Source organism: Arvicola amphibius, chromosome 8 (genome assembly GCF_903992535.2).
Source record: "Arvicola amphibius chromosome 8, mArvAmp1.2, whole genome shotgun sequence".
NCBI classification, from domain to species: Eukaryota; Metazoa; Chordata; class Mammalia; order Rodentia; family Cricetidae; genus Arvicola; species Arvicola amphibius.
The window spans coordinates 47061964-47077603 of NC_052054.1; the positions used below are offsets into that span (position 1 = coordinate 47061964).

At 39.4% G+C, this 15640-nt stretch overlaps 1 protein-coding gene across 3 annotated transcripts in view; it reads left to right on the forward strand.

The window, feature by feature from the left end:
* Frk (fyn related Src family tyrosine kinase) overlaps positions 1–15640 on the forward strand; it is a 144849-nt gene that overhangs the window by 38760 nt on the left and 90449 nt on the right. For 2 of the 3 annotated variants that reach the window (XM_038340746.1, XM_038340747.1), the window contains one exon: positions 2371–3010. In XM_038340746.1, coding sequence (XP_038196674.1) covers positions 2646–3010 — 365 coding nt within the window. In that variant the 5' untranslated portion in view covers positions 2371–2645. Of the gene's footprint in view, positions 1–2121; positions 3011–15640 lie in introns of those variants that run through there. The other variant, XM_042055557.1, reaches the window with a different exon arrangement.

Below are 15640 nucleotides of genomic sequence, written 5' to 3' on the forward strand. Positions count from 1 at the left end.
GGGTTGAAGCCAAGGATTGTCAATTACTAAGCACTTCCTAAATCCCAAGTAAGAATTTAAATACATTTTTGTTAAATTTTTCTTTCATTTATTTTACATACAAACCACAGTTTCTTCTCCCTCCTCTCATCAGGTTCCCTCCCTATACCTCCCTTCTAGCTCTCCCCCACAACATACACATCCACTCTTCTGTCTCCATTCATAAAGGGGCAGGCCTTCCAGGGGAGTCAACAGAGCACGACACATCAAGTTGAGGCAGGACCTACCTCTCCCACCCCCACTGCATCAAGACTGGGAAAGGCATCTTAGAATGGGGAATAGGTTCCAAAATGTCAGCTCAAGAGTCAGTGATAGGTCCTGATCCCACTGCTAGGAGCCCCACAAGCACTAACCAACTGTCACACACATGCAGAAAACCTAGGTTGGTCCCATGCAGGCTCCCTGACTATTGATCCAGAGTCAGTAGCCCCCATGAGCTCAGATCAGCTGTCTCTGTTGGCTCTGTGTCATGATCTTGACCCTGGCTTATATAATCCCTCCTCCCTCTCTTCAACTGAACTCCCGGAGCTCAGCCCAGTGCTTGGCTGTGGATCTATGCATCTGTTTCTATCAGTTACTGGATGAATGCTTTCTGATGATAATTAGGATAGTCACCAATCTGACTACAGGAGAAGGCCAGTTCAAGTGCTCTCTCCATTATTGCTAGGAGTCTTAGCTGGGTCATCCTTGTGGATTCCTGGGAGTTTCCCTGGCACCAGGTTTCTGTCTAACCCCCAAATGACTCCCCCATCAAGATATATCTTTCATTATTCTCCCCATCTGTCCAGTCCTCTACCCTCCCAACCTGATCCCTCGTGTTCCCATACCTGCATACCCCAGTTTACCTAGGAGATCTCTTCTAGTTCCCCTTCCCAGGGACATTCATGCATTTCTCTTTGGGCCTTTCGTATTACCTAGCTTCTGTGAGGCTGTGGATTGTAGTCTGGTTATCCTTTACCTTATAGCTAATATCCACTTATGAGTGAGTACTTACCATGTTTGTCTTTCTGAGTCTGAGTTACCTCACTCAGGATGATTTATTTTTCCAGTTCCATCCATTTGCCTGCAAATTTCACGACGTCATTTTTTTTTTCTGCTGAGGAATACTCCATTGTTTAAATGCACTACATTTTCTTTATTCATTCTTCAGTTAATGGGAGTCTAGGTTGTTTCCAGGTTCGAGAAAGAATTTTTAAAAACGCCTTGCACAAAACAACAACAAAATGTTTTATTTTCAATAAAATGACCTACGGTGAGAAATTTTGCGATGCCCAGAGCCCATGTAATTAGTTTGCACAGTTGCTCTTGACTTCCAGGAAGACAGCGACCCTGAACCAGGAGATGCAGGGCAAAGCCTTCTGGCGGGCCCAGGATGGCTAAGGCAATCCCCTCCTCAGTTGTTCTGAGGTCCTGCCACAAATAGCACCAACAGAGTAAGAATTCTTATGGACCTGAGGCCCAACTTCAACAGACACAATCTTCACAAATGCCCTCATCAGTCAGCCACCTAGTCTGCGGGTGTGCTCGGGAGCATGGGCCACAGAAATAACTACCTAAAGGATGGAGAATGAGATGTTTCTGTGGGAAAAAGCAGCCTTTCGGGTTCTCAGCATTTTACCCGGCTGCTTTTCTACTTTTTCAGAAACGATTGAGGCTATTAAAATCTATTCCCAGTGATTAAAAAAAAATGATAGGAACTCAATGGCTCGTTCCCAATTGCTCCTTGTTTGGCAGCAAATACCTAAATACCCAGTTTTCTCTCTCTTTTTTATTTTAAATTTTCTCTACCAGTATCAAAACAGTCCTACACATATTTATGGGGAAATAAATCTCTGCCCTTCATTCTGTGTAGGGAATATAGCAAGACAAGAGAGAGAGAGAGCCGTCCGGACTAGCCCAGTTCTCTAGAGTTGGGTTTCGGCTGCTTTAAGAGTCTGGCTCCCTGGTTAGGGGGCTGGTCTATCCTAGGTGTGGGAGGAGGGAGGGTAAAGCTGGCCTGGGAGTTCCTTTGAGATCAGACAAAAAGAAACCAGGAAGTTAGGAGGAATTATTACAGTCTGTCCAGCTCAGGATGTTAAAGGCGATAACCTCCACGGCCTGGTTATTCATTAGCAAAAAGGAAAGCTCGAGGGAGAGCAGCGGCGGTGCAGCTGCAGGGTTGAGTCTGGCTGAGAGCAGCTGGAGCAGGTCAGGTCGGGAGGTTTGGCCCCGAGTTTGTAGCAATCTCTTGCTAACTTTTTCTTGGGACAGAGGGAAAGGTGGCTGTTCTTTGTTCTCAGATGTCTGCTTAAATCGACCCCCTTCTATTTTATTTATTGTGGGGTACCTAAGCGGCCAGGAAGAAGTACCTTCCCACTGGACCTCCTGCCCAGAAGTCTCCTCTTGATTTTGCCCCAGGGCAACTGCTACAAACAGAAAGTCAGCTGTGAGTCTGTCTTAGCCAAGCCCAGATCTGCCAGAGAGATCCGAAGCGGGACTCTATCCGCTCTACACAGTATGGTGAGTGACGGCTGAGCTGGAAACTGCTTGGTCTCCGAGGAAGACCGTGAATCTGGACAGCCTGTGGGGAGAGGGACAACCTCTCCCCTACTCCCAGCCAGGGCACCATGGGCAGCATCTGTGTGAGGCTCAGGGCATACATGCAGCGCCTTCTCCCCTGTTGGTCCCATGAGGCAGACAAGTCAGTGGTGATCGAGAATCCAGGGGCCTGCTGTCCCCGAGAGGCTCCCAGGTCACAGGAGCTCCAGAGGAGCCATGGACACTACTTTGTGGCTCTGTTTGACTACCAAGCCCGTACCGCAGAGGACCTGAGCTTCCGTGCTGGCGACAAACTCCAAGTTTTGGACACTTCGCATGAGGGCTGGTGGTTGGCCAGACATTTGGAGAAGAAGGGAGCTGGCTTGGGACAGCAGCTGCAGGGCTACATTCCTTCCAATTACGTGGCAGAGGACCGGAGTCTCCAGGCAGAGCCGTGAGTAGCACTGACCACATTTTGTTTCTTGAATCTCCGGGGGCTGTATACTGAGTGCTCCCTCTTACCTGTCCACTGCCCCTCATCCACAAATGGGTCCCGTGTGGGGAAGCACTGGTCAGAAGCCGCTAATTGAAGCATGCCTTTTTTTTTTTTCACGAAGTGACAGAGAACCAAGCAGGTGGTGATCACTGTTAAAATGACTTTGATTACGGTGTGCACATCTACGGTCCATTTAATACTCTCACTCTGCCTCACTTTAAATAGAATGTTATTTTCATTTACGGAGAACCATAATCTCCCCTAAACCTAGTTTTAAATCTAAAATTTGAGGCTTCTGGTTTAGTGTTAACTTTCCAATCATTCCAGACTAATACTACAGATCTTACAGCTAACCGCAGCCATTTCCATTCTGGTACGCTCCCAAGTGGGCTAACTTACACAGAGGATAACACAACTGCGCAGTACTAGTTTGGAATTCCTGGATCCTTAGGTGTACTTTTCATAGTATAGATTTTGGTTGTTAGGATTAAAAGCTGGCCAGGTATAGACAACAAATTTTAAAAAGAAAAGTGACGGAAATATTTCTTCAGAACAGTAGATAAAGATTTCATCCTGAAAAAAAAAATGACTTAATGGGTGGGGGGGGGGGCTTGATGATGAGCAGACTTAGTTCCAGTTATCTATCTTTGATTGTAATGGTTAAACAATTATCTAGCCTTGTAAAAATGGATTTCAACCGGTTCCTGAATAAATCTGATTACCATATCTTATGGTCTAAATCTGAAATCCCCCCCCCTCCCCCCGTCCCCGCAGACTCAGGTTTTGAATCTTTTCTCCAGCAGGTGGCGCTGCTTTTGAAGTCTGGAAGCTTTCAGAGGTTGTGCCTAGGTGATGGAAGTCCATCATTAGGGACATGCCTTGGAAGAATGTGCACAACCTTTACTCTCCATCTCTCTGTGTGTTTACTGCTCCACCATAATATGACCAGTCTGTCACATGTTCTTTCCACCCGAGCTTAGTCACCATACCTGCTCTCTCATGATAGATGAAAACCTTCAGAAGCCATGGGCCAAAATAAATACTTTCTTCCCCAGGGTTGGGGGGGGGGAGAAAGAGAGAGAGACAGACCAAGAGAGAATTTATCTTAGTATTTGAATAATTCCTATGGTTTGTAATGGCATAAAAGAAGAATGATTTATGAACTTATTAAGCCACATTCATCCAACCGTCCATCCACCCTTTCAGATGGCAGGCATATTTGTTGGTGTGCTAGTGGTGTTTGGTTAGGAAGTGGATAGAGTGTAGTCTTTACATGGGTATATAGACTCTAGAAGGCTAGGAAGCATGTTGAGGAGATCCAATGTTGATGAGGAGTTACAATGAAATCTAATTCAGGAAATGGGTTCATGGTAGAGAGGGTTCCTTACAGGGGAGGTCACTGGAAATCCTCTCATATTCTTATCTGGGGATTTTTCTTTCTGATTGCTTTTCTTATTATTTTTATATAAATCTTTATTAATTCTTTGAGAATTACATGTGCAACTTGATCATATTCATTCCCGTTTCCACATAGTTTGTGCTTCTTTATGAGCTACACATCTCTTATTGCTGCAGAAAACAGGATGGCTAGGACAGCCATGGGCTGCTGTGGTGGTTTCCAAAGTGTATATTCCAAAGGAGGGATGGTTTAGTGATTGTTGAGACTTTTTTTAAACCAACATCAAGAACCTTTAAAATTAAGAAGGCTATAATTTATGTCCAACTAGCTATTAATTGACATAGACTTTTGGTGGGCAGAATTGATAAATTAACAAATGAGAAGATGCCTAGCTGGGCATGGTGGTGCACTCCTGTAACCTCAGCAACTCAGGGGACTGAGTCAGGAGGATTGCTACATGTTTGAGAGCAGTTTGAGCTACACAGTGACTACAAGGCCAGCCTAAGAACCTTGCTTCAAGAGAAAGAAAGAAAGAAAGAAAGAAAGAAAGAAAGAAAGAAAGAAAGAAAGGAAGAAAGGAAGGAAGGAAGAAAGGAAGGAAGGAAGAGAAAGACCTGAACAAACTCTTATTTTCTGTGGTAGTCTAGATCTCCTCCCACCTAATTTCTCATGAAACTGAGTAATATCTGAGGCATACCAAAACTGAAAAAGAAAAGGTATCTTTTTCTCACCTACTAAATGCTTAGTTACATGCCTTCCCTGCTACTTTGTTTCTGTGTCAGGCATTATGCATATTTTATATTCAGTGTAACAGTATCAGAACACTTTGATGTTAATATTTAGTGCCTTGAATTCATCACATACTAGTGTTTAAAGATATTAGACTCATTGCAGTTTAGGGATCCCTCTGTAAGATCTCTAGGGAGGCCTAGACTCCCTCATTTCGTGACTGTGTATGAATGAAAGCTCTTATGTGGTTTCATGTGGTGCATTAGCTACATTTATCCTTATTATATTACAAATGCTGCCAGCTAGGGCCACTGAAAGAAGATGAGCTGCCCCAAGGGGAATGTACCCTGGTTAAAAGACTGGACACAGTGTCTGGACTAATTTAAATTGTCTGCCTATGAATACAAACCAAAGCAGCTGTACGAAGTATCGTGATTCTTTTTCAACTCACAGGGAGGGTTCTTCAGTTCACAAGGATGGTTTGTAGCCAAGAGCACTGGTTTCCACTTCCCACTTAACTCTAGACCAACTCTTGGAGTTGGTTGTCAACTGTGCTACCATCACGGCCAACTCAGGACTCTAGAGTGTGTTTCCTCCTACCCTCTTCAGTGGAACCAGGATGTTGGCAGGTGCTGCTGTGCTGCCTCAGCCAGGATAGGATACTTGTTTCTTTCTAGACACACACAGAAGTTTCAACTAGATCCCTGGTTTCTGGCCATCTCTTGGCTGAATTCCTACAGGTTGCCAAAAGTGCTTCCATTCCTCCACCAGGAATGATTTTACCTTAGCAGGTTTTAGAATGAGGATGTTCAAGAGACTCATAAAGTGCTTTATTATCAAAGAATTGCCTAAAAATTTAAATAGTTTCATTGAGATTTGCAGCCCATCTTCCAGTTTTCCTTTTGAAGACTGTAAAACAGTTAATGTGGCTGTTCGAGTTAAGTAAATAGACCTGAAGAGATTGTTGCCTGGATTCACTGAAGTGATAAGAATAGGTTATGGGAAGCCAGTGTAAGAGGATTCATTGAATTTCTAATTACTTAGTTCAACATATTAGTATTTACTTGTTTATGTCTTTATCTTGACTTTTATCAGCAGGAAAACAATGTAAGTACTTCTGCTGTTATTACTACTAGGGCAAGTCAATTGAAGGTTTTAGTTGGCTGAAATCCACCCCCAATGTTTTTTGATACCTGGTAGTAGAGATATCACAAGAACCACACTATTGTTAAAACGAACCACTGTGCTGATGGATTATTACCATACTTGGACACGCTTCAAGTTCCCTGAGTATCTTACATTAAGTGATAATGACCCAGTTCTTAAGGAATTTTGCTTCTGTGAAGAACCCTTATATTTATATTTTCTTCAATTTGAATTCATTCCTAGATCCTCTTATAGATGAGTGTTTTTCTTCAACATTTTCAATCCAGAATCCATCAGAAACTTTATGCTTAAGGTTTTCTTACTCAGAGCTCCTTTAGAAGATGCTATTTGGTGTTTTTAAAGATAACCAATATACTGATTACTATGTGTTAAAGGCTTGGTCCTGGGGAGGGGAGCACTGCTGGGAGGTCCTTTGGTCACCGGAACTGTGTCCCCCAAGACTGTTGGGACCTTAGTCTATGCCCCTCTTTGCTTTCATCATGTGAGCATTTTTTCCTACTATGCCCCGACTTTGGCTCTATTGCTATATCTGAGGTCCACAGCACTGGGGTGGACTTGGTGTTGGTCTAGAACCCACAAAAGCATGAGATGACCAAAATGTTTCCTTTTCTGGTATGCATGTGATGCATACTGTGTGTGTATGTATCTGTATGTGGAGGCCAGAAGACAACTTCCATGTCCTCAGCTACTCTATACTTGGTCTGGGATTCACCAAATAGGCTATGCTAGCTGTCCACTAAGTGCCAGGGAGCCGCCACCTCTGCCTCCTGAGCACTTGGGTTACCATTCAGTGCTACCATTTTTCACACAGGTACTGGGGATGAAACTTAGATCCTCATGCTTCCAAGGCCTGGGTCTCATAGGTACTGCCAACAGCAAAGTCAACAGCAACAAAACAAACAAACAAAAATCAAACCCTCACAGTAACTTCTGAGTGTTATTTATTTTAAAATTAAAACCCATTCTTTTGTCACATATTTTTGTGTGTGTGTTCTTACTTAAGAATGAACTGCTGCATTCTGTGACTATCCAATTAGCTAGGAGAATAAATCAGCAGTCCGAGAATCAGTTATTTGCTTTGTTAGCTGCATAACTTGGCTTTACGTTCTTAAGTGTCTTGGCACTTATGAGCCAAACTCTAAAGGGTGTGAAGTTTCTCTCTGCCCCCTAAGCTCAATGATGGCTGACTTTGGTGCATAGAGAGTGCTAGTGGTACCACCAATACAGAAGAGTCCTGTATCTCTTGGACAAGAAGCAAAACATTGTTTGGGAAACTTTGCCCTCTCATTTGCTTCCTTTCTTAATAAAGGTACATTCTTTTCCTCCATCCATCTCTCCCTCCCCTTCTCCCTCCATTTCTCCTCCTCACCTTTCTCTTGTCGTCTACATACCATGTTAGAGTCTACCTTGAAAAAGACAGCAAGATTCGGGATTTGTAGCTTTTTAATATTTATTAATTTTTAATTGTTTTCATTAAGCTATATATTTTTCTCTGCTCCCCTCTCATCCTCCCTCCCTTCTATCCTCTCCCATGGTCCCCACTCTCCCAATTTACTCAGGAGCTCTTGTCTTTTTCTACTTCCCATGTAGATTAGATCCATGTCCTCTTTGTTGTCTATGTTCTCTGGAGTTATGACTTGTCGTCTGGTTTTTCTTTGCTTTATGCCTAAAGGCCACTTATGAGTGAGTACGTATTATATTTGTCTTTCTGGGTCTAGGTTACCTCACTCAGTATGATGTTTTCTAGATCTGTCCATTTACATGCAAATTTCAAGATGCCATTATTTTTTCTGCTGTGTAGTACTCCATTGTGTAAATGTAGCACATTTTCTTTACCCATTTTTCAGTTGAGGGACATTTAGGTTGTTTCCAGGCTCTGGCTATGATAAATAATGCTTATTTGTAAAGCTGATGAATGTTTTGCCTGCATTGTATGCAAGTGCACTATGAACATGCCTGATGCCTTTGTCGATCAGAAAAGGGCATGGGATCCTCTGGAATTGGAATTACAGACGGTTGTGAGCTGCCATGTGGGTGCTGGGGGTGGAACCCTGGTCCTCTGGAAGAGCAGTGAGTGCTCTTAACTTTGAGTCATCTCTCCAGTCTGGTATCATAATTCTTGATTATTAGCAATTGAGGCTTACAGGATAAAAATATTAGAATGTTTTGAAATATGAAAATAACTGAACTTTCCCCTGTCCTTTTACGATATCTATTTCTTCTTGTAATCCTTTTAAAGTGTTAAATGAGAGTTCTTTTAAAATATTATACAATTTAAGGTCATTGCCGTTTTCTGGCTTGAATATAGTAGCCTGGAGAAATAAAATGGATATTTTCAGAAATTGTCTCATGTCATTTTAGAACAGAGTCAGGCTTTATTGCTTGGTGCATCAAATATTATTGAATTTAGAAATTATCAATAACCTCAGTGATCTTAGTCATTTTCAGCCTAGGTGTCAGTCAGTTTCTCAGCTTCAAAAGTTTCTCAGTTTCTCAGTTTCAAAAGCCAACTTTTGAAAATTATATTAGTTGAAGATAAGCACTGTAGTTTCAAAATAAAAAGTTTATTAATAAATGAATGACGAAAGAGGCTTCAAAATATTTGTAAACTACACTGGCATAATATATTTTACCTCTACTGAGTAGTTAAGTCACTATAAAATCCCCATGTCAGCCAATCGTCCAGTTGTTCTTTGTGTAGGTTCTTTCTTCTCTTTTGTGGTTATTCTCAAGGAATATTAAATGTTTGTGTGTAGAGATTAAAATAATGGATTTATAGTTCTTCTCCAAGATAAAACATATTTAAATATTATAATTCCAGAAATCAACTAAAAAGAGGTTTATATTTATGAAAGTGAAATACATCTTAAATACACATATGGTTATCTAGGAAATAATGTGTGTTTGATCAAAGATAAGAATATAGGACCAACAGTTCAAATCAGACAAATGAAGAGTTAGACATCATGAAATCAATTGGGACTATATATCACTTGACGATTGTATTACCTATAGATTCATATTCCTCTTCTTTGAATTCTTTGTTATTATCTGCTTTTTGCTGTGGTTTGAATCAAGAGTATTGTAAATGTGTTGCTGAAGAAATTAGCTTATCAGAATTTTATCTCATCGTTAACGTTATTTTTCATGCTAACATTGTACTATTTTCATGTTCACAAACTGTTTATATTAAGTCTATTATTTTATAGAATATAAATGTATATTTTTTATAGAATAAATGTTTATATAATTGCCATCACTCTAAGGAAAATGACAACTACTGGTTTTAACTGTATTGGAAGAATGGCTAAATATCTAAAACTATGAGAAATGTTCTTGATTAGGCAGTCTCCAAATTAAAAAAAAAAACCACAGAAGCATAATGAAGTAATAAGGAGCAGTATCAATTAAACTACATTGAAACCACAGTTAAAAATCGAGTTAATAGGGTCTTAAATAATTAACAGAGGAAAGACTTCATTCCATGCATCTCATTACACCTTTGAGAGGCTTTGATCAATCATGGTTTGGAATCACTAAGTTGAGCTGGAAGTTATCTTTTCTACAAAAAGTAGTACAATTGTTAATGCTTTGGAAATTTCACTTAGAGTATTTCATTCAGGACAAATTTCTTTCTAGATAAAGTACTGATCTTTTTCTTTTCAGATTTTCAACAGATTACAATCAGTGGAGAAATTCCATGTGTATGAGATGAATCACAAACTGCCAATACTGAAGTGGAGTCTTAAAGAGCAGAACCTAAATTTCACCTTTATTAAATTTGTTTTTTGATTGCAATAGCTTAGCGGACCCCCAGATAGCTTATTTTTTTTTTTGTCCAGATGAGTTCATTTGAGAGTTTAGATTGCTTTTGTTGATGTGTTTTGTTTTGGGATCTTGTTGGTTTTTTTTTTCAACAAATAAAAGGCAAACATGTCACTTGTACACAACTTTGTGTACTGTAAGATAAAAGCTAACTTTCCCTCATGCTTTTTGGTTTGTCTTGTGACTACCAAGAAAAGAAAATCAAATAATAATTTGCCTCAACTGACTGAAAAGATTCCTTTTGGTTCATTCAGCTTCCAATGTTACAGTAACTTAGAGCAATACTTCAGTTCTTTCCGCAAATACCTGAGAGATGCTTAAGCACTGATGGAATAGAAATTTAATGGGAATATAATACTGGTTGTTCTTTTTCACCTACACTCTTGCATGCTTTGTGACACAGGATCTGGATTTCATTATGGCTGCTATCACTTACCTGTGGAACTCTGGGCAAATTATTGACACCCCATCTCACACTCTCATATAGAACATGGAACTAATAATGGCACCTTTTCCTCAGGATTTATTCTATGACATGATACTGTTCAAAAATATTCAGTGTAAAGAGCCACTCCATTGTAAGGGTTTAATAAATGTTATTTATTATTTACTTGGCAACTTTTTCCCACATAAATCGTATACTATAGCACCATTTTAGGCTATGTTCATAATATCCTTTTTCTACAGCCTGAGTCCTACACTGGAGACCTAGACTACTGTCCTTCACCTGTAGGTTTGGTCTTCGGATATACTATTCCAACAGACTATTCCATTTGGTTTTTCTATAACTCCCTTTCCTCTTCATTACCTGATGTGGTGGAACTTACAGCTTGTCTCTCTCTCTTAGTCCTACTCTAGTTTCTAGAATACACTAAGACTTTCTGCCTGTAGGTTTTAGCATCCTTTGTCATTATGGAAACTTTGTTTTCTGCACAAGTGTAAACTGGGTACACGGGTGGTAAGAAGTAGAGCCATTGTCTTGCCTCTGTGCTGAGCTTAGTGTATGTGTAATAAGACTAGCTGGGTAATGAGAAATTCAGTGCAATACTACTCTACTGTCATTCTCAGGTGTGTTTAAAAAGCAGCTAACAGACTGAACTCTTTGAGTTCCCTTTTTAAAAAAACTTATTAGGGGATCTATATTAATGGTATTAACCATTATGCATTGTCTCTGTGAGTTGCTCATACCTTAATTTTTTGTTAGAGTCACAGTCATAGTACCATAATCTCCAAACTCCAAAAGAATAAATTGCTATACTCTATCCCCAGAAGTGACAGAGTATTTTTTTATAACACAGAATGAATATGAAGCCAGGAAAAATGATAACTCTCATGGAGATGGCATCTAAAAGTCTATACCCTGGTTATATTAAAAGTAAATCAATTACTGGGAAGAGCTTAAAAGAGGGATGTGAGCCAAAACCTAATTTGCAAAATTAATATTGTGGGCCAGGCTTGTAATTTCAGTTTTTATAGTCAACATATATAATTTCAAATTAGTATGTTTATGAAATATTTTCAGCTTATATGTGCTGAAAGTTGACTGGAGTGGATATTAATAGAGTTTGACTGTTACATTCTAAACATTACCAAACAAAATAATTCTAGCTTCTTTTTGCTAATTTTCTTGCTAATTAGCTGCTACTTTCTCTACAGCCTTCTCTCTGATTTCCATTTTTAATGGGGTCCTTAGCACTTCTTAGCACTGAAAACATTGAGCTGCACTGAGCTGCTTTCTCCAGGGAAGGTAGTTATGCAGATTAATAGCAGCTGTAATGGTGTTTCAGGGCTCCTTCAAGCTATTTTCCAAAGCCTGCAACTTTAGTATTAGTTTATGTGGCTGTTTCTTTGAAGATTAATGGAACATCAGAATTTTTCAAAAATGCATAGATGCAAATATAGACCATGTGATCTCTATTCCCCATATTATTGCTTATTTAGTTCAATTCAAATACTACCTTGGTGTAAGATCTTTTTGTTATGTCATGCTTTTTCTACAGAGATGCTTTTTCAGTAAGATGTTTTCCTATTTAAAAATTGAGTTAATTAGCATGTCAAAGTCGCTAATGTTTATATGTATTTTTATAATTCATATGGTGGTTTATAGAGCCTTCAAGTTTTGGAAAAATTTTAATGAGAATTTTTCATGATTCCTCTGCCTTTTTGAGGGTAAAATGAAAAGAATAATTCAAGAAATGCAATTACTAGGAACTTCTGAACTTCACACACATAGTAATTTGAAAGGAATTTAGAATTTTTTTTTTTTTTTTTTTTTTTTTTTGGTTTTTCGAGACAGGGTTTCTCTGTAGCTTTGGAGCCTGTCCTGGAACTAGCTCTTGTAGACCAGGCTGGTCTCGAACTCACAGAGATCCGCCTGCCTCTGCCTCCCGAGTGCTGGGATTAAAGGCGTGCGCCACCACCGCCCGGCTAGGAATTTAGAATCTTATTGAAAAATATTTCCACCAACACAAATGTTGCATAGGTCACTGGCAGCTTGCTTTGAATGGTTCATAGGAATCTTATATAGTTCTTTTGATGACGCAGTATTATTGACAGATATCAGGTCATTATAATGATATTCTGGTCTCACATTTCTGAATTTTAATTATAACATATTGAGATGCTATGCCATGAGACCGACACTACTTTCCCCCACTGCTGCTCAGAAATCATCTCGGGGGAGGGAGGTGGGGCTGTGGTAGTTCTGAGTGCTGTGATTAGAATTCTTTCTTCTCAGTCTCTGCACCACATCTTATCATCGAAAGAAATGATTTCTAGGGACTCAATAAACATTTTGCTTACTTTATTAAAAGTCTCTATCATGGATACTGTAAAAATTATTGAGACAGTGCTTCTTCTGTGGAGAATTTTGCAGTCTTAGGAAGTCATAGGACTATGTAGAGAATGTTGTGCCAACGTTCTTTAGCAAAAGCTCTCCAGAAGCACAACTGTAGCGATTTGTAGAGAAGGAACATGGCACAGAGAAGATAGGATCTTCTCAGAAATAGAGCATTAGAAAAGACTGTGATATTTGAGAGTGCAGTTCTGGGGAGGGTGTAGGGAAGAGAGTCTTTGCTCTAGATTAGATTCTGCCTGGAAGTAGAGATGCACATATAGTTGAGCATCAGTAAATCTTGAGGAAGCAAGACTATTAGGAGACTGAAGGCGCAATTGGCAAAGAAGCAGTATTCACCCGAGTGAGCCAGGCTAGATGAATACCTGGTTGTTTGTGTCATTAGACAATGTATATGCTTTTGTGGATGTTTACATATGGTATTATGGTGGTTTGGCCTTGATTATCATGATCTGTCATGATCATAAAGTGATCTTATCTGATGTTGATGACCTATGAGACTGTTTATGTTTAATAGGGAACACCAAGACCTAGCCTTAAGTGCTGGGCCAGCTTCTGCACGTAGGGGCTTCTTTTTAGTTTCTTGGGATAGACAGATGATGATTTATGCTGTAGGAGCAGCACAAACTGTCATGTCATGCATATATGAAAAATAATTGTTTACTGTTTAATGAAGAAAGCAATACATGGGTGAATAGGTACAGGTTGAAGAGATCAGTTTTGAATTGGAGAAAATCAGACCTTTCTTTGAAGGCTCAACTCACACAATCTTTCTAGAAGGAATTCTTTATTGAAAGGATTCATAATCTGTTTTTTTCCTATAATTTTGTATTTAATGCTAGTAGAGCAAGAAGTTATAATGAATGTCATTTGAGAAGGGTTATCATTGTCTAGCCCCAAATACACATAACTTAGCTGACATTGTCTTTTATCACAGAACATCCTCATGAGGTAAGCATTTTCATTGTAACCATTTGTAAATGTGGAGGAAGAAGCCACGTAAACTGCTCAACAGGATTCTATTAGGACTTAATTTTGATTTCTAGGGCCGAATAAAGTAAAAGAGTAGAGAGGTGAGCAATGCTGTGGGTCAATGTAGGACTTGAGGGCATAGGAAATACAAACATTTTTGTGCATCTTCAAACTAGTAAGCACATACAAAACAAATTTAATTCTTACATGATAGCTCTGTCTGGCAAGTTTTTATATCACTGTTTGTAGGGCTGGAAAATTGAGACTAAAATTAAATATATTTTAGAGTTGTCTTTTCTTGTGAGTGGTAGAGGTGGAGCTAAGTTAGATAAGAAAAAGAGAAAGGAGCTGGAATAAAACTGTCACTTTAAAACATTAAATGAAATGTTCATTTCCTACAGTAATTTCATTTTGGAGACAGCATTTTTCTTTCACTTTTTAAAAATATGCTTTCAATTTAGACATAATTATATCACTCTCCCCTCCTTTGACATGCCAACTTTCAAGTCATAATAAAATGTCTCAATGGAAATATCTAGAAGAAATATAGACACAAAAATATTCAGACAGAGGGGCAAGTTAGTTCTGTCACATGTCACAGAAATTTAGAAATCACATAGTGCTGTAGCATTTATTAATATTATAAGGATCCATAGATTAAAGAACCCCAAAGAGAGAAGGGAGGAAAAGATCAAATCTTTAGCAATATTTGTAGTCAACTGAGGAAGAATGATCTGGACATTTTGGTAACCTCCCCTTTTGGATTGTGTAGTATATGTCCACACTCTTAAGCAACCTCCTGCCTCTCTGACAGCTACCTCAATCAGGATGAGTTGATTTGTTTTGCTCAATAGGATAGTAGCAAATGTGGCAAGAGTAGAGACAAGTATTTATAAGTTGGTATTTGCTTTCTGCTCTTAGAGCTCTCCAGCTATCATGCACAAAACATAAGTCAATCGACAGGTGGGTGCAAAACTATGAAGAGATTCTTCTGGTCAACCTGTTTCGCTAGCTTAAGTGGTTAAGCCCGTTTGAGATGAGTGGAGCCCATTTTAAGTAACTCACCTTTAGTTTATGAGCTTATAGATGCTTATGAACCAAATGTGATTAATACAAGAAGAGGCAACAAAGGAAACAATGGACTCACAAAAGTAGACAAAAACCAAAGGCATCTTTTAAAAACAATTTAATAGCATGCAAATGGAAGGTTTTGGGTTAGTTGCTAAAGAAAGGCCAAGGGAACAAGAAAGAGGTAATGGCCACAGGCTGGTGACAGCATATAATAAAGATATAGATTTACAAAGGAGCACTGCTTTTTTCTGTCTGAGACTCTGCACTAGGTGACTTAGCTCTGTTGACTCACAGTAAAAGTATTTGTATGAGACGTAGTTCAATCCAGAGGGTCAGCATTAGGGAACACAAAAGCCACAGGGCCAGTAGAATCAGCTGCCTCCACCTCTAATCAGTCTTATTGGACTGTTTGGTTAGAGTTTATAGTCTATATCCTGTCTCTAGGGAATCAGTTGGGAGCTATATTCATTAGTGTCTAGTGGACTGATTATTTAGTGGTTGAGATAGAATGAGAACAGACTTAGGATTTAATTTTTAAAAAAATTTATTGAATCCTTGAGGTTTCATATCA